At 39.6% G+C, this 27,043-nt stretch overlaps 2 protein-coding genes across 4 annotated transcripts in view; one reads left to right on the forward strand and one right to left on the reverse strand.

The window, feature by feature from the left end:
- actl6a (actin-like 6A) overlaps window positions 1-20,169 on the forward strand; it is a 40,987-nt gene extending 20,818 nt beyond the window's left edge. Inside the window, exons 8-15 of one of the 2 annotated variants that reach the window (XM_068042254.1) lie at window positions 1,054-1,134; window positions 5,653-5,742; window positions 7,179-7,240; window positions 7,363-7,477; window positions 9,675-9,755; window positions 14,069-14,164; window positions 17,811-17,897; window positions 19,513-20,169. In XM_068042254.1, the coding sequence (XP_067898355.1) occupies window positions 1,054-1,134; window positions 5,653-5,742; window positions 7,179-7,240; window positions 7,363-7,477; window positions 9,675-9,755; window positions 14,069-14,164; window positions 17,811-17,897; window positions 19,513-19,593 (693 nt within the window). In that variant the 3' untranslated portion in view covers window positions 19,594-20,169. The remainder of the gene's footprint in view (window positions 1-1,053; window positions 1,135-5,652; window positions 5,743-7,178; window positions 7,241-7,362; window positions 7,478-9,674; window positions 9,756-14,068; window positions 14,165-17,810; window positions 17,898-19,512) is intronic. The other variant, XM_068042255.1, reaches the window with a different exon arrangement.
- mrpl47 (mitochondrial ribosomal protein L47) overlaps window positions 20,156-27,043 on the reverse strand; it is a 29,659-nt gene continuing 22,771 nt past the window's right edge. For both annotated transcript variants that reach the window (XM_068042257.1, XM_068042258.1), the window contains 2 exons: window positions 22,083-22,178; window positions 20,156-20,323 (listed from right to left, as the gene is read on the reverse strand). In XM_068042257.1, coding sequence (XP_067898358.1) covers window positions 20,209-20,323; window positions 22,083-22,178 — 211 coding nt within the window. In that variant the 3' untranslated portion in view covers window positions 20,156-20,208. The remainder of the gene's footprint in view (window positions 20,324-22,082; window positions 22,179-27,043) is intronic.

The raw sequence follows: 27,043 nt of genomic DNA on the forward strand, positions 1-27,043 counted from the left end.
TGTGTTGGGGCCTCAACTATTCGCTAGTCTTTAATGACTGAGTTGATGGGATAGAAAGCCACATATCCAAATTTACCAGACACAAAGAATAGGCACTATTGTAAGCAGTATAGATGGAAGCATAAAATTACAAAGAGATGTTGATAGTTTTGTCCATTCCCATAACCTGTGGCAAGTGGATTTAAATGTAGGCAATGTGAAGTTGTCCACTTTGGATTTAAGTGTAACACAGTACTTGAGAAATGGTGAAAAGCTAGAAACAGTGGAGGTCCAAAGAGACTTGGGGGTTCACGTACACAAATCATTAAAATGTCATCAGGGACAGAAAATCAAAAAGGCTAATGCTGGCCTTTATATCTCTGGCTCGAATACAAGGGAGTGGAAGTCATACTTCAATTATGCAAAGACCTGGTTAGACCACACTTGGTGTATTGAGAGTAGTTCTGGGCCCCACACCTTTGGAAGAATATATTAGCCTTGGAGGGAGTGCAATGTAAATTTACCAGAATGATACCTGGACTCCAAAGGTTAAGCTATGAGGAGAGAGAACACAAACTAGGGTTGTATTCCCTGAAATTTAGACGGTTAAGGGGTGATTTGATCAAAGATATTAAAGGGAACAGATAGGGTAGATTGGGAGAAACTATTTCTGCTACTTTGAGAGTCCAGGACTGGAGGGCATAGACAGAAAATTAGAGCCAGACCTTTCAGGTGTGAAATTAGAAAACACTTCTTTATACAAAGGGTGCTAGAAGTTTGGAACTTCTGTTAGATCAGTTGTTAAATTTATCAATCCCTGTTTTAACATTTTGTTAGCCCAAGGTATTAAGGGATATAGAGTTAGGTCGCAAATCAGCCATGATCTCATTGAATGGCGGAACAGGCTCGAGGGACTGAATGATTTATTCTGCTTCCTATGTTATATGTGTGACATCTAGTATGTGCAGAATGTGTAGTCAGTGCAAGATGTAAACATAGATACACTGGATGTAAGGCAAAAAACACCAATCACCAAGTTTAGTGGGTTTCTTCATTTTTCTTTATACTCATCAGGTCAACACGACGAGAAAACTTGTTTCAAAGCCTGCTGAGATGTCCATATTACAGTCCTCATTGGCTTTACAATCTGTTCAGGTAAAGGCAAAGTCTTCCGACAAGGCATGTGTGGAGAGAAAAAGATAAACCAAGCAACCTATAAAAAAGCATTATTATCTCACTTGAGGTACTTTGCACTTTTAGCAGAACCATTGCCTTCAAGTAGCTACATAACATGTCTGCTCTTGTTGGGCTCTGCTGCTGACATTTCAGTAAGAATTTTGGCTGCTATGGGATGCTTACATTTGGAGCAGATGGTTGGAATGATACCTTCATCATTTTTATGTGCCATATTCTTCCTCTTGGCTGAAGCAGCACCTTTCCTTGCTTGATGGCAGTATTAGCTGTTGTCTTCCTTTCCTGTGGGATATTAAAACTCTAGATTGGCAACATCAAATTGCACTTCTTGATTTATCTTGTTTTTTTTCCCTGTTCATTTTAATCTTTGTGTCCTCCGTCTTGGTTCTTCAGCTCACTTTCTCAGTAACAGGAAGAAACCTAATAAACATTTTCTCATGGATGACCTTTCAATACTGGTGGTTTTAGGTGCTCCCAGTTACCTATAGCCACCTAATTTGGCTTGTGAATTAATCAGCTCCACTATTGAGGTGCTCATTTGTATTTAATATTTACCACCTCAGTCTATTAGGGAGCTTCTGCAACTTGTATATGAGGTTTCTTTTGAACATATAACACTCTTATTTAGTTGCTTTCCAAAATTGGAGTACTTGTCCAAGCTTAGTTTTATTTTTGTGTAATTCTTCTGATTCAATCTAGTCTGTGGGAGGAGGCTCAGTACTATTTAGCTAACTACCATGATGTCTGATCTCATTACGAGTTCCAAGCTGCCTCCTGTCCCTTACATTAAAAGCTGACGTTTTCAATAATTTATTTGCTGGAGGTTAGATCCCAGCTGCTTCGCAATTGAGAAATTCTTACTTTTTCTTGTGCTAGCTGAGCTAAACGAGGGCTACTTAACGAAGATTTAGGAATCAGTTCATTGATCTATAGTCACCTGCCAAGGCATTAGTTTCATTTCAGGTCTGTGACCTTTCATCTGATGAAACGTTAACTCCTGTTTCTCTCTCCACAGAAGTTGCCAGACCTGCTGAGTATTTCCAGCACTTTTTGTTTTTATTTCAGATTTCCAGCAACTGCTGTATTTTGCTTTTACATTTAGTTTCATTCTTCTGTAACTTGCCCATGAAACAGCACTGTGATCTCAAGATGCCACTGTACAGCCTTTAAAGCCTGATAATGGGCTTTTCTTGTGGCTGTTTATCCACATATTCTAGCCTCACTAATTCCACAAACTCCAGCCTTCATGTGACATGTGGCAACATGCAAGCAGCCGTTTACATCCGTGGCCTGTATATGTTTCAGCCTGTGGCACATGTGCCTGGCTTCGTGATATATCTATGGCCTTATGTACATCTCAGCCAATTGTTCTGAAAGGGCTTAAAATCAATTTAGGACCATTTCTGGATGAAACTGTCATCTTAACATGCCCATGCTGCCTAGTGTTCCAATTTCTTACTGTTCATCCATACAGAGCAGATTTAAAGACTCAAAAGCAGTGCTATTCAGAAAATTGTAGCTTTTCATATAGACTTTATTCAGTAGCTATACAATTACAAATAGAAAGATTTTGCAGGCTGGAGCCAGAATTCACTTTTTATCCTTTTGATTCCTATGTTGCCAAAGGACTTCATCTCATGTATATTAGAGTGTTCACAGCATCTAAGTCTGCCTTTTACCTGCCTGAAGGAACTTCCTTGAGATTCTTCTTACTTTTTCTGCATTTGTATTGCACTTTCATGTGTGCTATCTCTCTTGGATAGTCTCCTTTGCTTGCTTGATTGTTCTTTCCTCCATGTGACCCAAAATCTTTTACTCCTCCTGTTACCTAGCAGTTCACAAGTCTGATTGAGAACAGATTTTGCATCAGGGATCTTGCCTTGTATTTTGAAAGGATCTCAGAAAATCTACCAGCTATGTATGTCTTATGAGAACAAAACACTGCCCTTCCACTAGAGTAGACAGAATTTCATACTTCAACTTGCATTGCATATACTTGCTTGACTTCTCCATAACAGCTATGTGGAATACTCCACATAGCTATGTGAGATATTACTGCCTTGATCTTCCTTTCAAAAGAGATATGTATTTTGGTGATTTGTTTTACTTTAGCCCTTAACACATGTAAAATGAGTTCTCCTGCCTTCGAGTTATTGCTTTAGTTCTCAGAAACCATGGAAACATACAGCATAGAGGGAGGCCATTTGGCCTGTCATGCCTGTACTTGTTATATATGGTATATGGAACTGAATTAGTGAACAAAGGTAAATTAGTCATCTTTAGGTGGTGTAGACCACATTCTTCAAATTAAATATGCTTCATGTAGCATACTTCCGGTCTGTGAGTGGACAATTAAGGCGGCACAGTGGCGCAGTGGTTAGCACCGCGGCCTCACAGCTCCAGGGACCCGGGTTCGATTCTGGTTACTGCCTGTGTGGAGTTTGCAAGTTCTCTCTGTGTCTGCGTGGGTTTTCGCCGGGTGCTCCGGTTTCCTCCCACATCCAAAGACTTGCAGGTGATAGGTAAATTGGCCGTTGTAAATTGCCCCTAGTGTAGGTAGGTGATAGGGAATATGGGATTACTGTAGGGTTAGTATAAATGGGTGGTTGTTGGTCGGCACAGACTCGGTGGGCTGAAGGGCCTGTTTCAGTGCTGTATCTCTAAATAAATAAATAATTCCATTAATGTCAGCACCTATCTGATAACTTGCTTTAGCCTAAAGAGTAAATATTGGTAGGCTATTTTACCTTGAGGGGAGAGAATCGGTTCTGCTCAGTTGTGACTTCAGCATCCACACAAGTGGTGGGGTAGGTTGGTGGTGATGGGTGAGAAAAAGGAGAATTGTTGTGTAGGAACCCTGCCTGACATTCCCATCTGAACATTTAACACGGGCAAATTGTATTCCAGAGTTCTACTTTATCTGATTCACTCAGCAGGTCTGGCAGCATCTGTGGAAAGAGAAGCAGAGTTAACGTTTCGGGTCAGTGACCCGAAACGTTAACTCTGCTTCTCTTTCCACAGATGCTGCCAGACTTGCTGAGTGAATCCGGCATTTCTTGTTTTTGTTTCAGATTTCCAGCATCCGCAGTATTTTGCTTTTATTCTACTTTATCTGCCCAGATTTGGGTTTGAACCTGAGATTTTCATGGTTTGTATGTCTTAACATAATAAATGTAGTGTACAGCGTATAATTTGAGGTTAGGTAGGTGTTCTAGAGTTTTACTTGATTTACATTAAGGATGGAATGCAAACTAGCAGAACCTTTCCTGGTTACATTCAATGGGTTAGGTAGAAAATCCATGATAATGGATTGTAAATGGGCTGTGGAAGGAGTGGGCTGGATTGCCAAAGTTGTCTTTCCTCATTTCACCTTTTTGTGTAGTTGTGAAATAAAAACCCTTGTACTAAAGAAAGCAATTAGGACTAGATTTTCACCGTTAGTCAAATTTTATGCTTGCTCCTTATTGCTCATTTGGTGACTTCATGTTAATGATCTGGCACTGAGATTCTTGACACTTCCAATAGGGCTGTTAGGGAAAAGAAAGACTTGTATTTGTATAGCACCTTTCACGACTACGGGATATTCCAAAGCACTTTACAGCCAACAAAGTAGGTTTTGAAATGGTCACTGTTGTAAGTGTTATAAGGAGATGATCCCATAGCTCTAACTCTGAGGGCTTTGACCATTGACCCTTATTTTACCCGGTGGTATAGGGGACTTACTCCAGGGATATGTTTTCATTGTAGAATCATGTCAAGTGAATCTGAAGGCAAGTAATCTCCCTTGTTACAAACTGATTCCCAATTTTTATAAGTTGGCTTGTGAGTATGTATGTCTGATAATTCGCATGACACTTGGTAACTCCCTCTTTGATCACTATTTTCTGGTTTGTTTTGTTTAATTTTCTTCTCATTTACTGAAGACACTGACAGTTGCTGGGGTACTTTCCCACCAATATCGAAAGTGCTTTAGTACTTAGTCCAAATAGCCATTTTTCCTGCATCTAGATAGATTGTTGGCAGGCCCTCTTACGGTTGAAGGGATAATAGTTGGGCCATATCCTAACTCTAAATAATAGTCAAGAGTGGGAATCCTGGCTGACTCTTTCTGTGTCTTGCCCTGAGGTACTGAAATGACTGCAGTAGCTAAATTGCTGCCTCAGATGAAATCTGGTAACTCAGTACAGATAGGAAATCAAATGCTGGACTTTCTCATTTATTCACCTTAGTATTAAACCAGGGAGTGCTTTTCTCAACCAAGCCATCAGGAGAGTTACTGCTTGGTGTTTCCAGCTACGCAATGAATGATGCTTATATTTGGGAGAACACACGCAATGTTATTTGTGGAAGAAATTTCATCAAATTGACCTCATCATGGCTTGAAATTTGCTTATGTTTTTATCCTGACTCTAAAATTGAAGCTGTAGTGAAAAATAAAAATGAGTAATGTTTCACTCCCTCCTACTGCTATTCTCTTAGGAATCGGTGCGTGAGGGATCTCCTCCTAATTGGAAGAAGAAAGAGAAACTACCACAGGTCACACGGTCCTGGCACAACTACATGTGTAATGTAAGTAATATTAACCCAGTTTATTGATAAGATGTAGTAAATTAGGAACATTTTAACTAATTGGTTTTAAGTATATTTTAAAACAATAATGATTTTGAGCTGTGCTGATGTATAGCAGCTGTTCGTGGTGAGTTGGACCATATGCTGTCTTAGATTATATTGTACAAAAATTGAGTGGCACTGATTTACAGTAATAGAATGGTTACAGCACAGAAGGAGACCATTCGGCCCATCATGTTTGTGCCAGCTTTCTGCAAGAGAACTCACCTAGTCCGACTCCCCTGCCTTTTCCCTGTAATCCTGCAAATTTTTTATAGAATGATTTGATAGAATAAATCATTTGTATTTTTTATAGGTTTTTAATTTTTTTGCACTTGAATTTAATGTTAATACCAATTTTTGCATGGAAACTTAATCTGCCTTTATTATTCAAGGCCTGTTCAATTATGTAATTAATTTTTTTTCATATTTTACTGTCCAGAATACAAGGAATGATGCTAGGTTGGAGTTGGGTTGTTGGAACTGTATGTAGCAGTAGTCAGGAGTTGGGGGAGCCTTGTAGTTTGATAATATTGAGGGTCATCCAGGCCTTTGGAAGCTGGTGTCATGAGATGTAAGAACACTGGAGAGGGTGAGATGTGGGAAGAACTCGAATGCAGGATGTGGCAGCACTGTGAGGGGGCAATCATGGTGTTTGGGGTAATGTGAGAGGGTTCTGGATCGTCACTGACAAAAGAAGGGGCCTTTCTTCATCAGAAGTCAGCAATGTTGGGAGATCATTGGGTGCTTGGCATGGGGGTGAGTTTTGTTCTGGTGATTATGATGGATGTGGGTATTTGAGTTTTCTGGACAGTTATCTGGGGAGCCTGTTAGAAGTTTATGTCCACTATTGATAACTTCTTGCACACATTGGTGCTTATCACTCCCATTAGCAGCCTGAGCATCTTGCTTTTATAAGTGCTGATTCGCAATGTTTTGATATATGCAGAAGCTGTTCTTCCAAGTGCCTGCTGGGGAAACCCTTTCACTGCATCCTTTGAAGGCTGAAATTAAGACTTTCGGGAGTGGGTTTGGAGGCTTGTTGTAGTGGCTGTTGCTTCTGCAAGCTGCATTGTGTCAGAGTACAATTTGGTAGGAGATGGCAGCTGTGAGAGTGGGGGGAGCAGTCTGCATTGGGCCAGAAGCACAATTTTTAGCTGCCTCAAGAAAAATGGAACGATGTAGAACAATGCAATCTATCTTGGAGATGAGCTGGGAGATGTGAGGTTAGTGAACAATTGTATCATCTACATTCGAGACCAAGCTTTGAGTAATAGAATCATATTGGCAAGATTAACAGGTACGTTTTATTCCGCCAGTAAAGGCGTGATTAGAAATGTTACTGGAAGTAAGTGACAGTTATTGCATAATGATTGATGGATCCTATAAATTTGCAGGAAGTGATTCAGGATTTCCAAGCTTCAGTACTCCAGGTGTCTGATTCATCATATGATGAACAGTGAGTAGCAGAAATCTTAACATTTAATTTCCTCATGACTTCACTATTATGGTTTAGGTTGGGCTATTTTATTTGTTTTGTCTGAATTGAAAGTATGGAGCTCTCTCCCTTTATCTCCACAGAGTGGCTGCACAGATGCCCAGTGTTCATTATGAATTTCCTAATGGCTATAATTGTGATTTTGGGGCTGAGCGATTGAGAATTCCAGAAGGCTTGTTTGATCCTTCCAATGTCAAGGTACTGAACTGAGAGTGGAAGGGGGAAGAAACTTTTGTGAAGAGCTTCATAGTGGATTTAATAATGTGATCAGACAAAATCAAAATAATTAATAGAAAAGCTTACCTATGAGAGAAGGAGTCTTACGTTTTTAACTAGAAACTTTATGTCCAATTATACCGAAATGTATATAAAAATAAATTATATAATCATATCTCATCCTCCTGACAACCCAAAATGGTTCCTATCCATTAAACTATCTTCGAAATATAGGCACAGTTATGTAGGCTAATACAGCAACCAATTTACGAACAGTGAAACCCCACAAACAGCCTGTGAGATTAATAACTCAGTTAATTATTTGGGTTTTCTTCCATTTAAACCCTCATGTATAACTATAAATTTGGCTTTGGACTTTCGAGAACTTTTTTTATTTTTACCTATTTAATTTCAGGGGTGGGGAGAGAAGAGGAATTGGAGGAGGAATGAAAAATGTGCACCGTGATTAAAAAAGAACTGATTGGATTTGTTGTAGTATTCGACTTTTTAAAATCCTTGTGGGTCAGGAGCTGGTTTTAGACTCTTAAGCCATGAATTGTTAATGAAAAACCTAATACACCACCACCAACAACTCTTCTAACCTGATGTCTTAGTTGTTAAATATGTTTCTAGTGTGGAACTGAATCATACACCATGTTAAATCCCTGGTCTATACTGCAGTACTACATTGTCTTCACCCTGGGACTAGCTAAAGGAAAAACCAACAAGATTTCCTGCTCTCAATTACTGTTGGTAACTCCTATTGGAAATTTCTCTTGTATATTTATTGGACGACGTTTGATTTACCTTTATCCTGGCTGACAACCCTGCTGAAATTCCCAATGGCAGTAATTTTAACCTAATCCACCTGGTGGGAAATTGCAAGATAGGACTGGTCATCCATTTAAACCCCTCTCCTCTTCTAGACCAGTTAGGTTAAAATTACTCCCAAAATGTCTAGGTGCGTAAATGAAGAATGACTGCTTGGATATTGCATTGAATGACATTTGAACTATTGGTGGAGCTCACTGCTCGTTCTTTTGTGTGCAATTGTTATGAATGTTGAACTTTGTAACATGATTATGTTTTTTTAAAAAGCTGCCTTTTTTAAAAGTTTAAGATGGAGTGACAGAAGTTAGGTGACCTCACATCAACTCTGCTTAAAGACAAGACAGAAATCTTGGTTACCAGGACAACATAGAACCCAGATCAAAGACCTTTATTGAAAAGCAGAGACTGTAGGGGTATAGCACCTAAAGAACAATGGGTTTCATCCTCCCAGACTTTCGGATCGTAAACAAGGATTTAGTGAGTCTGAGAATGTAAATGTGCATAACAGCTGCTAACACCTGGAAACAGTGGAAAGCCCGGTGACTCTGCTGTAGTCAAACTTCTAGACTTTGCATATTGGAAAGGGACAATGGACTATTGACTTGATTCCAGATAAATTCAGTAGATTTTCTGAAGGCAGACAGGCTGTAAAGAAGATCAGTGGTGGCAGACTCAAGGGAGAAAGAGAGGGAACACCTGCTCTCAGAGAAACCAATACAGTGAAAGGAGACTGGAACCTGTTTTGAAAGTTGAAGTTTGCAGAGAAGTAAAAGACCAGCAGGATCACCAGGGATCACCTTATTAACGGCTGTCCAGGTCAAAAGTGCTCTGAGAAGTGAGCGAAGGACATTGACTTTGAGAGGTCTTAGAGATCCAACCCACTGCAATTGGGAGGAGTTTGGGACTTTTAACTGCAAAGATTTCGTTATGAAGGAAGACTGTGTAATATATAAGTATGGTGTGAGGTTTAAGTAAAGAAAATAGCTTTTTTTGCAATTTGGTGATCAGCTGCTTACAAAGTACTATTTAGTTAATGGGGATTTCTTTTAGTTTAGTTATAATAAAAGTCTTAAAATGTGAATTCTTGTCATGTAATTCTTTAAATTGGTCTGGGACTTCATATCTCATATTTTATTGCTAACGGTTTCACTGAGGTCAGAACAGCAATCTTGTGTTTTAATTTCTCTCCTGTTCTGTATGCGTATTGAACTGCAAAAAAACCCAAGCATTTAGCATTGCCAAATACTTGTTTGAATCATGTAAAATGCACCATTGTTTCGAAGTATCCAGCTGAATTATGAGCTGTTGTTCTTCATTGCAAAATTGAAGTTTATTTCTGTACTTTCAGGGTTTATCTGGAAACACAATGCTGGGTGTCAGCCATGTGGTGACCACAAGTGTTGGAATGTGTGACATTGATATTAGACCGGTGAGTCCTTGTACCCATAGTGATAATACAGCAACGCTTGTTTAAATACAGTTGCTTTATAAGAGAATTTAAAAACAAATCCTGAATGCTGGAAATGTGAAACAAACGTCAAGCTGGAAACACACCATCAATTATAAATATTAGACTAATAAAATTAATGTCTGAATAAATCTGCATAATTTGAACAAACAGACCAAAGGCCCTTAACAAAAACTCTTGAGTAAAGATGAAATTCACAATTAAAACAATGACAGTGTAAATGAATAGCTCATTTAATTAAATGGTGAAAAGCTCAAAACAGTGGAGGTCCAAAAAGACTAGGGGATCCAGGTACATAGATCACTAAAATGTTATGAACAGGTACAGAAAATAACCAAAATAGCTAATGGAATCTGGGCTTTATATCTGGAGGGCCAGCATGCTAGGGGGTGGAAGTCATATTTCAGTTATGCAAAGCCCTGGTTAGACCACACGTGGTGTACTGTGAGCAGTTCTTGGCACCACATCATAGGAAAGATATATTGGCCTTGGACGGAGTGTAGTGTAGATTTACTGGAATGATACCTGGATTCTAAGGGTTAAATTACAAGGTGAGATCACATAAAATAGGGTTTATCAGAGATAGGGGGGAATCAAAGACAAGAACAAAAGACAGTAAGGGGAATAAGAAAAGTGATAGGCAAAGAAATCAAGGGCTAGAATCAAACAGGGCCACAATGAAAAATAGTGGGAAGGGGACAAGTAAGGTCAAAAAGACGAGCCTTAAGGCTTTGTGCCTTAACCCGCGGAGCATTCGCAATAAAGTGGATGAATTAATCGCGCAAATAGATGTAAACGGGTATGGTATAGTCAGGATTACGGAGACATGGCTGCAGGGTGACCAGGGATGGGAAATGAACATCCAGGGGTATTCAGTATTTAGGAAGGACAGACAAAAAGTAAAAGGCGGTGGAGTTGCATTGCTGGTAAAAGAGGAAATTAACGTAATAGTGAGGAAGGATATTAGCTCTGACGATGTGGAATCTGTATGGGTAGAGCTGAGAAACACTAGGGGACAAAAAACGTTAGTGCGGGTTGTATATAGACCCCCAAACTGTGGTGGTGATGTTGGGAATGGCGTTAAACAGGAAATTAGAGACGCATGTGATAAAGGAACATCTGTAATTATGGGTGACTTCAATCTGCGTATAGATTGGGCAAATCAAATTAGTCAGAATATCATAGAGGAGGAATTCATGGCGTGTATACAGGATGGTTTTCTGGACCAATACGTTGAGGAACCAACTAGAGAACAGGCCATCCTCGACTGGGTATTGTGTAATGAGAGAGGAATAATTGACAGGTCTAGTTGTGCAAGACCCCTTGGGGATGAGCGACCATAATATGATAGAATTCTTCATCAAGATGGAGAGTGACGTAGTTGATTCTGAGACTAGGGTCCTGAATCTTAATAAAGGAAACTACGAAGGTATGAGGCGCGAGTTGGCTGTGATGGATTGGGAAACCTTACTTAAAGGGATGACGATGGATGGGCAATGACAAGCATTCAAAGAGCGCATGGATGAACTGCAACAGTTGTTTATTCCTGACTGGCGCAAAAGTAAAACGGGAAAGGTAGCCAAACCGTGGCTTACAAGGGAAATTAGAGATAGCATTAGATCCAAGGAAGAGGCATACAAATTCGCCAGAAGAAACAACAGACCTGAGGATTGGGAGCAGTTTAGAATTCAGCAAAGGAGGACCAAGGGATTGATTAAGAAGGGGAAAATAGAGTACGAGAGTAAGCTTGCAGGGAACATAAAAACTGACTCTATAAGTTTCTCTAGGTATGTGAAGAGAAAAAGATTGGTGAAGACAAATGTAGGTCCCTTACAGTCAGAAACGGGGGAATTTATTATGGGGAACAAAGAAATGGCTGACCAACTAAATGCATACTTTGGTTCTGTCTTCACAAAGGAGGACACAAATATCATATCAGAAATGTTGGGGAACATAGGGTTTAGTGAGAGAGAGGAACTGAAGGAAATCAGTGTTAATAGAGAAATGGTGTTGGGGAAATTGATGGGATTGAAGGCTGATAAATCCCCAGGGCCTGATGATCTGCATCCCAGAGTACTTAAGGAAGTGGCCCCAGAAATAGTGGATGCATTGGTGGTCATCTTCCAAGATTCTATAGACTCTGGAATAGTTCCTACAGATTGGAGGGTAGCTAATGTAACTCCACTATTTAAAAAGGGAAGTAGAGAGAAAACGGGGAATTATAGACCAGTCAGCCTGATGTCGGTAGTGGAGAAAATTCTAGGCTCCATTATAAAAGATTTTATAGCAGAGCACTTGGAGAACAGTAGTAGAATTGGGCAGAGTCAGCATGCATTTACGAAAGGGAAATCATGCTTGACGAATCTACTTGAATTCTTCGAGAATGTAACTAGTAGAGTTGATGAGGGGGAGCCAGTGATGTGGTTTATTTGGACTTTCAGAAGGCTTTCGACAAAGTCCCACATAAGAGATTAGCATGTAAAATTAAAGCGCATGGGATTGGGGGTAGTGCATTGCGATGGATAGAAAATTGGTTTGCAGACAGGAAACAAAGAATAGGAATAAACTGGCCTTTTTCCGAATGGCAGGCAGTGTCTAGTGGGGACCGCAGGAATCAGTGCTAGGACCCCAGCTATTCACAATATGCGTTAATGATTTAGATGAGGAAACTAAATGTAATATCTCCAAATTTGCAGATGACACAAAACTGGGTGGGAGGGTGAGTTGTGAGGAGGATGCAGAGGCGTCAGGGTGATTTGGACAAGTGGGCAAATGCATGGCAGATGCAGTATAATGTGAATAAATGTGAGGTTATCCACTTTGGTAGCAAAAACAGGAAGGCAGATTATTATCTGAACGGCTATAAACTGAGAGAGGGGAATATGCAACGAGACCTGCCTGTTCTCGTACATCAGTCGCTGAAGGTAAGCATGCAGGTGCAACAGGCGGTAAAAAAGGCAAATGATATGTTGGTCTTCATAATGAGAGGATTCGAGTACAGGAGCAGGGATGTCTTGTTGCAATTATACAGGGCCTTGGTGAGGCCACACCTGGAATATTGTGCAGTTTTGGTCTTCTTATCTGAGGAAGGATGTTCTTGCTATAGAGGGAGTGCAGCGAAGGTTTACCAGACTGATTCCTGGGATGACGGGACTGACGTATGAGGAGAGATTGAGTTGTTTAGGCTTATATTCGCTGGAGTTGAGAAGAGTGAAGGGGGATCTCATAGAAACCTATAAAATTCTAACAGGACTTGACAGGGTAGATACAGGAAGGATGTTCCCGATGGTGGAGGAGTCCAGAAGCAGGGGTCATAGTCGAAGGATACGGGGTAAACCTTTCAGGACTGAGATGAAGAGAAATTTCTTCACCCAGAGAGTGGTGAGCCTGTGGAATTCGCTACCACAGAAAGCAGTTAAGGCCAAACGTTGTATGTTTTCAAGAAAGAGTTAGATATAGCTCTTGGGTCTAAAGGGATCAAAGGGTACGGGGTTAAAGCAGGAACAGGTTCCTGAGTTGGATGATCAGCCATGATCATAATGAGTAGCAGAGCAGGCTCGAAGGGCCGAATGGCCTACTCCTGCTCCTATTTTCTATGTTTCTATTCCCTGGAATTTAGAAGGTTAAGGAGTGATTTGATTGAAATTTTCAAGAAATAGATGGGATAGATAGAGAGAACCTATTTCTGCTGGTTAGGAAGTGTAGGACTAGGGGGCATAGTCTAATAATTAGACCCAGACCTTTCAAGGGTAAAATTGGGAAACAATTCTACAAGGCAAAGTTGGTAGAACTCTCTTCCACAAACAGCAGATGATGCTGCATCAGTTGTTAACAAAAGTCTATCAATCTGAGATTTAAAATTAACTGAAAGAATTGAAACATATGGGAAAAAATGTGGAGTTGGGTCGCAGATGATCCATGTTCTCATTGAATGCTGGCGGAATAGGCTCAAAGGGGTAAATGGCATCCTCCTGTTCCTAGCTAGCACAGGACCTATGGGCTGAGTGGTGACCTTCTGTACTGTAACAATCTATGATTTTATTTGCATTTGGTGTTACATATTTGATTAAGCAGTTGAAGACTATCTACTGAATCCGTTCCTTGCAAACGGACTGTTTGTATCTTCTGCTGTATTATACTATGAAGACAAAGTAACTACTGGAAAATGCTTTAACAAGAAAAGTCTGAATTCCTCCATGAAACCAAAGAAAATTATGTAAAAATAAACTAACAGATGGCTGTTATTAAACTGCTGTTTTGGGTATTGTTTTCAGGGTTTATATGGCAGTGTGATTGCAGCAGGTGGAAACACATTAATACAGAGCTTTACAGACCGGTTGAACAGGGAGCTTTCCCAGAAAACACCACCTGTGAGTATCAGTTACATACAATCTTTCTGAATTGAACCTATTCGTTTCTTGCCGAATGAATTAACAACTTATACTTGAGTCTACTAACATGTGTTTTGCTTACTGAAGAAACTCTTTTCCAGGGAGACATTCTGCACTGTAATGTACAAAATAGTAGTATTCCATTTTGCAGATATGGTATGAATTTTGTACTCCGCAGCGAATGAGGGCGCCAGCAGTTTATTACATTTGCACTTGCCCACAGACTTTCTATGGGCTTTTGCATTGGAACCTGCTGTGGTTAGAAAGCCATTTTAGCGCAGCACCCTCTACAGGAGCTCTGAGACCCCTGTGAACAGGGCAAGCAAATCTATCTCTCCTTAACCAGTCAGATTGAAGAATCCTTACTGAGGGATGCAGTCTGAACCAGGAAGTGTCAGAATAGTAAATTCAATGCCAAATCATCTACAGAAAGTGAAAGAGAGGGAAAGAAAGATGGGATTAAGAGTGATAAAAAGAGACAGAAAAAGATTTTTTTTTAAATTTACGTTTTTAAAATTTCCAATAATTAAAATCTGAAGGAGTGAAACTCCACAATTGTAGAAGTTAATTCAGTGCCAGAGATTGTTTGCTAGTAATTAGGATTTACCATGCCATAAAAAATTTACTTACCAGAATTTGCTATTTTTAAAACCTAATCTGCCTCACAACTGTTGCAGAAATATTAAGTGCACAATGTGTAGATCTCAGAAAGCTTAAAATGTTTTCAAAAATTTTTCACCCTTAATTTTTTATCACAAACTCAAATAATTGCTTATGAGGCTAATACAGTAAAAACATTTTTAAAAATTTTAAATGCACGTCATAATCAAATAAATGCACTAAAAACAGTTTTTGAGGCCTAACTTTGTTCTGGTGAGTTTATTAGGTATATAATCACTTGTGTATGGCAACTTCACGCCCTTCCATGTTTTAAAATTGTGCCTCTTGGTAAGATATCAGTATAGCGCTGTTTCTGGATGAGCAACTTCCTAATTTCTGTGTTTAACTGCATACGTGTGATCGCTGGCAGGTGAGTACTGATAACTTCAATGTCATTTTTACCTCAAATCTTGGCCATTAATTTTGCTGTTGAGGGTTGACACCTAATAGTTAAGGCCAGCAGATCTTCTGATCGGATACTGTGCATGCTCGGATTCTGGCATTTGATGAATTGTAGATACAGTTGTAGTTGGTCACTCACTTTTGTTGACAGGTTGATAATTTTGAGAAATTATTAACGCTAAGCTCTGCTTTTGCAGAGAGCCTAAGGCCTCAGTAAAATAAGTGCACTAAAAACAGTTTATAAGGAAGCATTATGTGCATTTTAAAATTTTTTTAATGTTTTGTCTGTATTACTCTTGAGTACTGAATAGTTGTTTGTGATTGGAAAAAATGAAGGGTAAAAGGTTTTTAAAGAGAACATTTTAAGCTATTTGAGATTGTGTGCCTAATGTTTGTTTATTTATTTAGAGATACAGCACTGAAACAGGCCCTTCGGCCCACCGAGTCTGTGCTGACCATCAACCACCCATTATACTAATCCTACATTAATCCCATATTCCTACACCATTCCCACCTTCCCCCAATCCCACCCCATCCCCACCTTCCCTCAATTCCCCTACCACCTACCTATACTAGGGGCAATTTATAATGGGCAATTTACCTATCAACCTGCATGTCTTTGGCTGTGGGAGGAAACCGGAGCACCCGGCGAAAATCCACGCGGTCACAGGGAGAACTTGCAAACTCCGCACAGGCAGTACCCAGAATTGAACCCGGGTCGCTGGAGCTGTGAGGCTGCGGTGCTAACCACTGCATCACTGTGCCGCCCACTTCTGCAACATAAGTGACAGATTGGAGTTTACAAAAAGCAAATCTTGGTACACGCTAATATTAACCAAATTCAGAGGAGAGGAACGTAAGAAATAAGAGGAGTTGGCCAGATGGCCTCCCGAGCCTGCTCTGCCTTTCGGTAAGATCGTGGCTGATCTTCGGTCTCCACTCAACTTTCCCTCCCTTTCCCCATATCCCTTGATTCTTAAGTGTCCAAAAATCTATTAATTTCATTCTTGAATACGCGTATCACCTCGATCTTGGAATTAATTGAGAAGGGACTTGCTGTGATCGACAAGGATTTCAGCCACTCTAGAGGAATAGAGACATTTACATGGTTGGGGGGTGGGGAGGGAGTCAGTAAAGTCCATCTCAACAATTCAAACCCCAACTAAGAATTCCACATTGAGCCTCTGGCTCCCAACATAGGCTATTTCCCTTACAAAGCACACAACTTTGTGTAGTCTTGTAATAACTAATTCTAGCACAAGGATCTAATTCTCAAATTAATAAATTAATTCTGATTTTGTATTTTTATGCCCTTGTACCTAGTCAGATTTTGAAAACTTTGTAGTTCAAGGATTTGCAAACTTAGTTACTTTTTTCCCCTCCAACCCAAAAAAGCATGTTATTGTTAAAACTGAGGCATGCGAAATGCACTGTCTTCCTCCAGTTCCACTTCTCCGTGAGTCACAACATATATTTAAATGTTTTCCCAGTTACCGATACAGCCAACTATATTTTTATTTCGGAATAAAATCCACCAACCAGGTTTCTTTAATAAACAAGAAAATTATTAATTTATTATAAAACAAGACTTATTCAATAAAGATGCATAGCACCAACATACAGATTGAAATATGAAAGTTCCCTTGTAAATTAGCCCAACACACGCACCCACAACACCAGTTAAAGAAAAAAATGAAGTTTTTTCTGCAGAAATCTCTTTACAAAAAAAAAAGGAAAGAAATATTTTGACAAATAATTCTTGAAGGAAAAGGGTAAGATATGGAATATCAGTTGTCCCTTTTCTGGCATCCCAAATACGTGTAGATGGCTGTCACTGGGATCTTTTTGGAGCAGTTCTCTTCTGGCGATGTCGAGGATGAGTCTAGGAGGTTTTCCAGGAGAAATGTGGCATCAGGGGTTTCAGCTATCACATACTGGATTCTCAGGGTTTCTCAGAGAGGTGGAGAAAGAATGAACTGGTGTCTTCTTTCTCAGCAAAAAAAGACAAAGTCCGGCATCTATGGAATCTCTTCAGTCCCAAATGAAACCATCTCCACAATCTTCAAACATGAGTCCTCAAAACATTTTTAAAAATGGAAGCACTTTCATACCTTTATATAGTACATTAAAACTTCAGGAGCAAGGCATGCCCACAAAAAATATTTTTTTTTAAATGACAGTGCTCTGTTGAAGGTGCTTGATTGGTGAGAATTGTTGATTTGTAGATAACTGAATTTGAAATTTATATGTCTTTTCAAATCCACATGTTACTTTTCAGATAAAAGGGGTTGGTAACTGATGTGAAGTCTATCACTGCTCAGTCGGGTATTGGGAAAGTGCACGTCTTGTTTTTTGCTGCTGAATTATTACTTTTTGGGGAAGGGTGGAGAAAGCATCTAAGGGCATGGTTCTGAGCAAGGAGTCACTGCAGATATTGAATGAGTATTGGTACTTTATGCTCTGTGGTACTCACCTTTACTATATTTCTAACATACACTATTGTTTATGGTTGGTCAGAAGTTAGGCTTTCAATAAAACAAAGGCTAATTGATACTGTTTTCAGAGCATGCGGTTAAAGTTAATGGCCAATAATACCACAGTGGAACGCAGGTTTAGCTCCTGGATTGGTGGCTCTATTCTAGCCTCTTTGGTGAGTAGTAACGTTTGGCTCTCGCTTTTTTAATTAAAGCATTTAAGTGTCATTTTGAACTATGTCTTTTGCTTACTTTTTGTGCAATAATAGTTAAACTCTGCATAAATAAATCGTCTCTACTTTCTTACCTTATTGAACACTCATTCTCTCCTCCAAGACCATGTTTGTGATTACATAGAAGAAAATAGAAAGCCGGAGTCCCATTGTTGGGAGCAGAATATGGAGTAGTTTATGAAGGTCCCACTGTGCAGCTGGAACTATATAATGTAGTCCCAGGCCCCTGTCATTTCATATACTTCCTTTTCAAATACTTTGGTTAAACTTGGCTTTGACAGCATTTTCTCACCCGAGTCAGGGTGCAAGTTCAAGCCTCAATCCAGCCACTTGAGCATATAATCTTGATTGAATAATCTGAATTGATACCTCAGTTCTGCATTGTCGGAGGTGCTGGCTTTCAGATGAGACATTGAATAATGTCATGGGATCCTTTACAAAAAGCAAAGGCCTTGGTCAACATTGTTCATTTATCTCTGCTTCTTGTTCAACCTAGTTTTGCACAAGTTAGCTATTGCATTTGCCTACATAATAGACTAAAGTTCCAAAAGAACTTCACTGGTTGTGTGGTTCTTGGGAATGTTCTGAGGATAAGACTGTTATGCAAGTTTTTAAAAAATCTGTATCTTAATGGTCATATGGTAAACCATTCCAATAACTTTTCCAGGAACTGCATGGGGAAGAAATGGCTCAAACTCTCCCCTTGTGTTCTTCTAGTGATTAATCCCCAAGTCTACACCCACTTGTTCCCAATTTGTTGACTAGTGGATGTAGCGATTTACTCAGTCTTTCAGACTTAAATTCCCCTGAACTTTAAACATTTATAGTCTTTCTTCAAAACTATAACCTGATTCCTGGTATCATTCTAGTGAATCTTTATCTTCATGTCTGTTTTGTACATTCTCCCTCCACCACCAGTGCATAGTGGTAGCAGTGTGTACCATTTACAAGATGCATTGCAGCAACTCACCAAGGCTCCTTTGACAGCACCTTCCAAACCCGTGATCTGTATCACCCAGCAGACAAAGGTAGCAGGTGCATGGAGACACCACCAGCTTCTCGAGGGCAATTAATCCTAGCCTTGCCAGCGACACCCACATACCATTAAAAAATTTTTTAAAATATCAAGTCCATTTTCTTGCATAAACTAGAACTCCGTTGTGGCATTCTTTACCTGCATACCCTCCCTTTAAAGATCTATGGATTTTGGATACTGGGAGTATACTCCTTTGTCATTTTCCTCTCTTCCCACGTGCCCCCAAATGCACTACTTCACCTTACCCTGCATTGAACTACAAGCTGCTATCTATCTACCCAAGCTAAGAACTTGGCTATATCCTCCTGCAATCTTTCTCTTTGCTATAACAAACTTCTATAATTTATCTTGTGCCTATGTCTAGGTCATTTGTATAAATGAAAAGCATGTATTTTGCACTCTTCTATGTTTCTGTACCCCAGTCATTTATATTGCTGCTGAGATGTGTAAAATAATTCCAAATGATCAGCATCAACGCTGCTATAAGGCTTAGCTAAGTTATTTTTCTTCTTTTAAAATAAGGGTACATTCCAGCAAATGTGGATCTCTAAGCAGGAATATGAAGAAGGAGGGAAGCAATGCGTTGAAAGAAAATGCCCTTAAAACTAAGGAAATGAGTTATGGATACATTATCTTTGTGAAGGTGTTACAACTGTCTGGTTTTCTTATGTTGTGAGTAGGGTTCTCAGGAACAGTGCTAAACTTCCTGTACAAACACATTTTTCACAGCCTTCTTTGTATAGTGGTTAGATACTAATGTATATTTTATAAAGTTTTTTTAAACTGTTCAGCCAATTTTATTGACCAACCAGGTCCCCAAAGACATATGTTTAAACTGTTTCAATTTACTATTGTTATTAGTACAAATCATGCCATGTTCAGATTAACACCAAATATGTCACACTAGTGATATTTTTGTAAGCACTGGTTATGTTTTGTACACTGTATAGATTAACAGTTTATCTTGTGCCTTTTATTGAATCAGTTGTTTACATGTCAGCCGAAGGCTAATCCAGAAGGAACAGTGAGATAAACTTAGCTGCAATAGTCCTTAATTATCTGTAACTACTATTAAAAGTTTAACAGCTGTCCTCTGCACTTCTGAACAAACATGAGCTCAAGGTTTAAATTATGTAACTCACTTTTAAACAGACAATAAAACATCTTTTTCGCATTTTATTTACAAGTTTATTTTCACATTTTCTTTACAATGTAAAGCTAACTTTGTGCTGATGCAGATAGCTGAGGGAATTTTTCACTTAGTCTTTTTTCTTCCTCCTTTTTTGCCTTCTTTGCATTGTTCTTTTTACGTAGGTGCTTCTCAATGCGTTGCCTAGCACAAATAAAACAGTTAGTTTCTTTTTGTATTATGACATGACATTTTGCTAGTTTTCATTCAGTTCTACCTCATCACCACCTCTCTCAACAACTCAACTCCAAATTAACAGACTGCTAGCCCAACATCCAGTGCTGGACGAGCAGAAATTTCCTCTATTTTACTGGGAAGACCAAAGCCAATGTCTTCAGTCCTTGCCACAAACTCCACCTCTCTTCCTGGCAACTATCGGAGGCTGAAACAGACTTTTCGCAACGTTGGTGTCATATTTGACCCCAAAATGAGCTTCCAACCACAAAGACTGCCTATCTCTACCTCTAATGTCATTTAACATTACCCCTGCCTCAGCTGAAACCTTCAACCATGCTTTCTCTTAGTTCTAGACTTGACTATTCCAATGAACTTCTGGCCAGCCTCCTACATTCTAGCCTCTGACTGAGTCATCCAAAACTCAGATGCCTGGATCTTTACTCGCACCTGAAGTCCCATTCATCTGTCACCACTGCTCGCTGACCTACACCAGCTCCTGCTTAAGCGAAGCCTCTTTTAAAATTCTCATCCCTGTTTTCAAATACCTCCATGCCCTCACCCCTCATTGTCTCTGTAATTTCCTCTAGTCCCACAATCCAAGATACCTACACTTCTCTAATTCTGGACTCTAGAGCATCCCAGATTTTCATTGCACCACCATTTGGTGGCTATGCCTTCAGATGCCAAGGCCCTAAGCTCGAATTCCCTCCCTAAACCTCCCCGATCCTCTACCTCCCTCCTTCTTTAAGACGCTTCGTAAAACCTTACTCTTTGTCATCTGCTCTAATATTGCCATATGTGCTCGGCGTCAAGCTTTGCTTTACAATGCTTCTGTGAAGCATCTTGGTGTTTTATTACATTAAAGGCTCTATATAAATGTAAATTATGATTTTATTTGCTAGGATATGGTATCTAGCTATTCTTCATGCTTAAGCCTAGATGTTGAATGGCGGTGGGATATTTAACCACAGGGAACATCAGAGCAGAGTCTAATCTTGTCCTCCACTTATTGCTAGTCAGGAGGGAATATCTTTGTTGATTTTCATCTGCTACTCCAAGGTGAAGTCTTGTAACAACCCTGCCTACTGCCACTGAACTGGATGTTAATAAGTCTGCGTTGATGGGGATTCAGAGTGGGATCTATAAGACTCCATTGCCACTTGTTTTTAACTGGTTGAAGCCTTTAGGGAGTAAGACAAGACTTTAGCTTATTTTTAGCTACAGCAAGATACTTCACCAGTGGCATAAAGTAGCACAGGCCACACATTGCTTATTGGCAATAATTAAACTGGTAGACAGCTTTCTTGTTTCACTTTCATTCTTTCTAAATTTCAAGTTAAACTTGAAAAGGTTTGGTGGCGAGAGCACTAGATGGTAACTTGGAGTGACTTTTTTTTAAAATTACACGTTTAAACAAATTTTCTTTAAAAAAATCAAGTTGGAGCAAAAGATGGCTGTAAGCCTATAGCCAAACTTACAATCCTACATACAACAGCATGCAAACTGAATAGCTGGTTCTTGCTGCTGTACTAGGCTTGCACCTTCATGTGCATTAAAGACCATACTTAAATATTTCAGGAGTTTTTCTCATACTGTAACAATCCTTATTGGTTCCTAAATATCTTTTGCAATGTTACTATATTTGTATGGTTTAAGAAACTATGACAGTACTGCAACAATTCAACAGTTGAACAGGAAACTGTTGAGATAAGATCAGATTTATTACCTAACAAAAATATCCACGAATGGCGGAGTATAAAATCGTTTCCTTCTGTATATCTTGTTTAGGTACCATGGAATAGGCCATTCCCTAAATTTGCACCTAGAAAGAAGAATCTGGTTTAATCAGTGAAATAGAAACCAGTGTACAAGTACATCATCAACTCTAGTATGTCATAACTGTGGTTGAGGAAACAACTATAATAATAAAAGCAGACGGTATTCACTAGAATACAAACTACCTTGAATAAACTAATACATTAGATTACAGAACTCTATGAAGTTGCACTGGTGGATTCACTTATACTTAAAATAACTTCACTGGAAAACTTGTGTGGCAGGACATTAGTTTAAAGGGCAAAATACTGCGGATGCTGTAACTCTGAAATGAGAACAGAAAGTGCCGGAAATACTCAGCAGGGTGGTAGGAGGTTTCCTTGCCCATGTTTGACCTAATGCCATGAGACTTCATGGGGTCCGGAGTCGATGTTGAGGACATCCAGGGCAACTCCCTCCCGACTATATAGCACTGCCGCCACCTCTGCTGGTGGGACAGGACATACCTGGGGATGGTGATGGCAGTGTCTGGGACATTGTAAGGTATGATTCTGTGACTGACTATTTCAGGCTGTTGCTTGACTAGTCTGTGGGATAGCTCTCCCAACTTTGGCACAAGTCCCCAGGTATTCATAAGGAGGACTTTGCAGGGTCGACGGGGCTCGGTTTGCATTTGCTGTTGTCATTTCTGGTGCTTAGGTTGATGCCGAGTGGTCTGTCCGGTTTCATTGTTTTATTGACTTCATAGCGGTTAGATACAATTGAGCGGCTTGCCACGCCATTTCAGAAGGCATTTAAGTGTCAACCACATTGCTGTGGGTCTGGAGTCACATGTAGGCCAGACCAGGTAAGAACAGCAGCTTTCCTTCCCTGAGAACCAGATGGTTTTTTACAACAATCGACAATAGTTTCATGGCTATCAATAGATTAGTTTTTAATTCAAAATTTATTAATTAAATTCAAATTCCACCTTCTGCTTTGCTGGGATTCAAACTCATATCCCCAGAGAAATACCCTGGGTCTCTGGGTTACTAGTCCAGTGACAATACCACTATGTCACCACCTCCCCTGTTGTGGTGACTCTCTAAATGTCAATTAATTTCTATGAGCAATTAAAGTGAGATTTAAATCAGAATTAAAAGCATCCAGACTTTGAGAAATTATCTTCTATTCCCCCATCACCATACTTTGTGTAGGTTTTTTTCTTAAGACTTCTGCCAATTTAATGTGGTAACTGGAAAGAATACTTCCAGCCATCCACTATTTCTCCTAAAAGTGAAGCAATCGATCTTCAGTTCATGCATTCCTCAGACAAGGATGTTAACCTCAATTTCCCTATACAACTATTCTCAAGTACAAACTCAAATCTTGCAGCTCTGGCAAAGTGCATTGAAGTGTCTACACTCTACTACCAATAACTTCATCCCTTACCATTAATTACATATTCCTCCTTGAATTTATTTCTATCCCAGTGTTTAGTTTTCTCTGGAAAATTATATCCATAATTCTACTAAAACTAGAATGTGCTGTCATCTGTAAATATTCCTTATGGGCATTTTGATCGTGCCCATGTCCAGGATCTAGTAAAGCCTACCATGTCATTTGCAATATGATTTTCCCGATGGTAGACTGTGAAATTAGAATAATTGAAAACTACTTTGGGTCCACATGTATTTGCAGGCCTTGGCCAATGGTTTACACTGGAGCAATATATTCTTTATTTTAATTTGCTTAAATTTTAATTTTGTGATCTATAGTAAGGCCACAACAAAAGTACAACATCTGAAGGCTGCTGTTCAGTCTACCCACCACTGGTGAGGTAAATCACCCAGCTCCATCATTCAATGTTATTCACGTGGTGTCACGGTCTTGTTTTTTTCTCCTCGGAAATATTGTATGTGCCTTTATGACTGTAAAAAGATCTGTGCACCTTTAAGACAAAGTTACAAATTCTGTCTGCCAGAGTGCATTCAGGTTGCTAAGCAACAGCAGTGAGAGGTCACATGATTCAATGTTGCAGTTTGACTTTTAAAAACTAGCTGGCACAGACTGGTTTCAGCAGAGAGTATTCTAAGATTTGAATTGAAGGAGCTGTGTTATTTCTCTCAAGATTCCACCAAGCAACAAGCCAAATTAATTCCCTAAGAAAATAAGAAAAGCTTTTCTTAAAGTATGGGTATTGCTGTGTTCATCACCAAAGGGACAGGTAACGCTACAGCAGCCAAAATGCTAAATTCCTATCTATGAAGGACCATTTTTTTTTTTCATCGGACCACTGTGAAGACTTCAAGCGACTTTGGACTGTTTCTACATCGAAAGACTCCACTCATCAGGAATGTAACTTGTAAATACTTTTATTTTTTCGGTCAGCGAATTAAAAATTGACTTAATTTTAGTATATGTATGCAAATGCGGGAGTTAGATTTTTAAATAAGATACAAGGTCTTTAGACATTGGTTTATCTTAGTTAAAAAACTAAAATCTTAAACACTACTAATAGTTAACTTATTATCTAAAGATACCTGGTTTGGTCCACCTCATTCGGGGTTTACTAGGTTGTTCAATTTGGCTGCTTTTTTCCGATTTGGAAAGCTTAAAGAAATATGCTGTGCTCTGTGGAGCGACGGGACTGAATTGACAGTGCATTGCTCCCACCGTGATCAGAATCATATATTTTAATTGGGGGCTCACGTCTGGGATCAGTATCAGAGTAATTTGGAGGGCTCGCGTTTGGAATCACCTTAATTGCTCATCTCTCAAATAACATACAAATTGGGCTCTCGCGTCTGGGATCATATCAATTGGAAACTGGATTGTTGGGATCCAAATCGAACGCCAATTATGGAAAATAAAAGGAACCAGGATCCTTGTATAATAAGGTACAGTCCATACCATTCTAATGGCATTAGCGGTTGCAGCAGTTTTTGGGAAAGCAGAATGTTTCCCTCAATGACTTGATAACTTTAACTAAAAACAAGCTAAGAATTAGCAGCAAAATTGGGGTTAGAATTTAAATCAGGTGTCAAAAAAGCAGAGATAATTGACATAATAGCCCAACATCTGGAATTAGAAGACGACGAGAGATGAGAAGGTCGTAAGTCAGAGTGATGCAGTAGAATTCAATCAGAAATAAGAAAACTTGAACTTCAGAGAGAAAGTGAAAAAGAGGAGAGGGAATTTAGGTTAAAAGTGATGGAACTAAGACAAGGGGTGGTCTTGACTCCAGGGAAAGTTCGGGTCAGGAAGAATCCGAATTCAGCTCATGAACCAGCGAAAAGCTGTTTACATTTATACAAACTCTTCCTAAGTTTGAGAAAAGCGAACTTAGAGGCATTTTTCATATTTTAAAAAAAAATAGCCAAACAGATGAAATGGCCGAAATAAAGTTGGACACTGCTTATGCAAAGTAGGTTGGTAGGCAGAGCTCATGATGTTTATGCCATGCTTCCTGAAGAGGCTTCTGCAGATTATAAGATGGCAAAAAAACGCTATTCTCGCTGCGTATGCGTTAGTCCCTGGAGTTTACCGTCAGAAGTTTTGGAACTTAGGGAGACTGGCTAGGCAGACAGACATATGTAGAATTTGAGAGGTTGAAGCAAATTAATTTTGACCATTGGATACATTAAAGATGGAAACCACATATGAGAACCTTCGAGAATTGATTCTCTTAGAGTTTAAAAATCCATTCCTTCAGTAGTGAGAACTCATGTAGATAACCTGAAAGTTTTGAAAGCTCGGCAAGCAGCGGAAATTGCTGATGATTTTGAGCTTGTGAATAAGCCAAAACCTTTTGTCCATCACCCCCATAAACCCGAGAAGGATAGAAAGTGAGAGAGTGAAAGGAAGGCAAGTAGCCGGGGACAAGAAGGAACAGTTGGGAATGCCCCAGGATCATCATCTCAGGTTAGAAAGGAAGGTGCTGAGGGTAGAAATGAGGTTCACAAGCCGAAGTGTTGTTATTGCCACAAAACAGGTCATCTTCCTTCAGAATGCTGGAAATTGCGAGGTAAACCTATAGGACTTGTTGGGGTACGCAAAGCTAGTGCAGAGGAAAAGGCGCTGATCGAAAGTATAGCAGACCAGGCTATAGCTTTAACGACAGTTGTAAAACCAGATACTAAAGCTAAAAAAGGAGTGAAGAGGTTAAGAACAAAATGAATTTTTGTCAAAGGGGAGAGTAACTCCATATCCTGTAAGTGAGGCAGGAAAACCTATTAAATCAGGGATACAGGAGCAACCCAAACACTCTTGCTGGGGAAAGATATAACATTTCCACCAGACAGCGCCTTGAACGCTAAAGTTTTAGTTAATGGAATTGGCAGGGAGTATATACCCATACCTTTATATAAAATACGCCTGGAGTGACTTAATAGCTGGGACAGTAACTGTAGGAGTTATCCACAGTTTGCCGGTAGAGGGAATTGATCTAGTCCTAGGAAATTATTTGGCCGGATCAAAAGCATCAGTTTCTCCTATAATTACAGAGGAGCCAAATGAAATTAAGGAAACAGAGCAATTACAGAAACAAGTTCCGGGAATATTGCCTGCGTGTATCGTCACCCGAGCAATGGCTAAACAGGATCCATTGTCGGAGGTAAAAGGGGCACCACAAACAGATAGCCGAGTATCTGAAATCTTATTTGGGAATTTAGATAATCCAAATGAGATGTTAAACAGATCTTCGATCATTGCAGCACAGCAAGCTGATCCAGAGATATATCGAATTAGAGGCCTGCTCAGGTTGGAAAAAAAGAACCCGACTGAACCACAGCCGATCTGGGCCGAGTCCCTCCAATTTTGCCACGAGCCCGACCCGACCATCCGTTTACTTACCTTCCTGACACGGAACCTGCAGCGCAAGCGTGATGACGTCATAATGATGTCACTCGTTCACTGTGCAGACTCAGTATT

This window comes from Heterodontus francisci, chromosome 11 (assembly GCF_036365525.1).
Source record: "Heterodontus francisci isolate sHetFra1 chromosome 11, sHetFra1.hap1, whole genome shotgun sequence".
Classification (NCBI taxonomy): Eukaryota; Metazoa; Chordata; class Chondrichthyes; order Heterodontiformes; family Heterodontidae; genus Heterodontus; species Heterodontus francisci.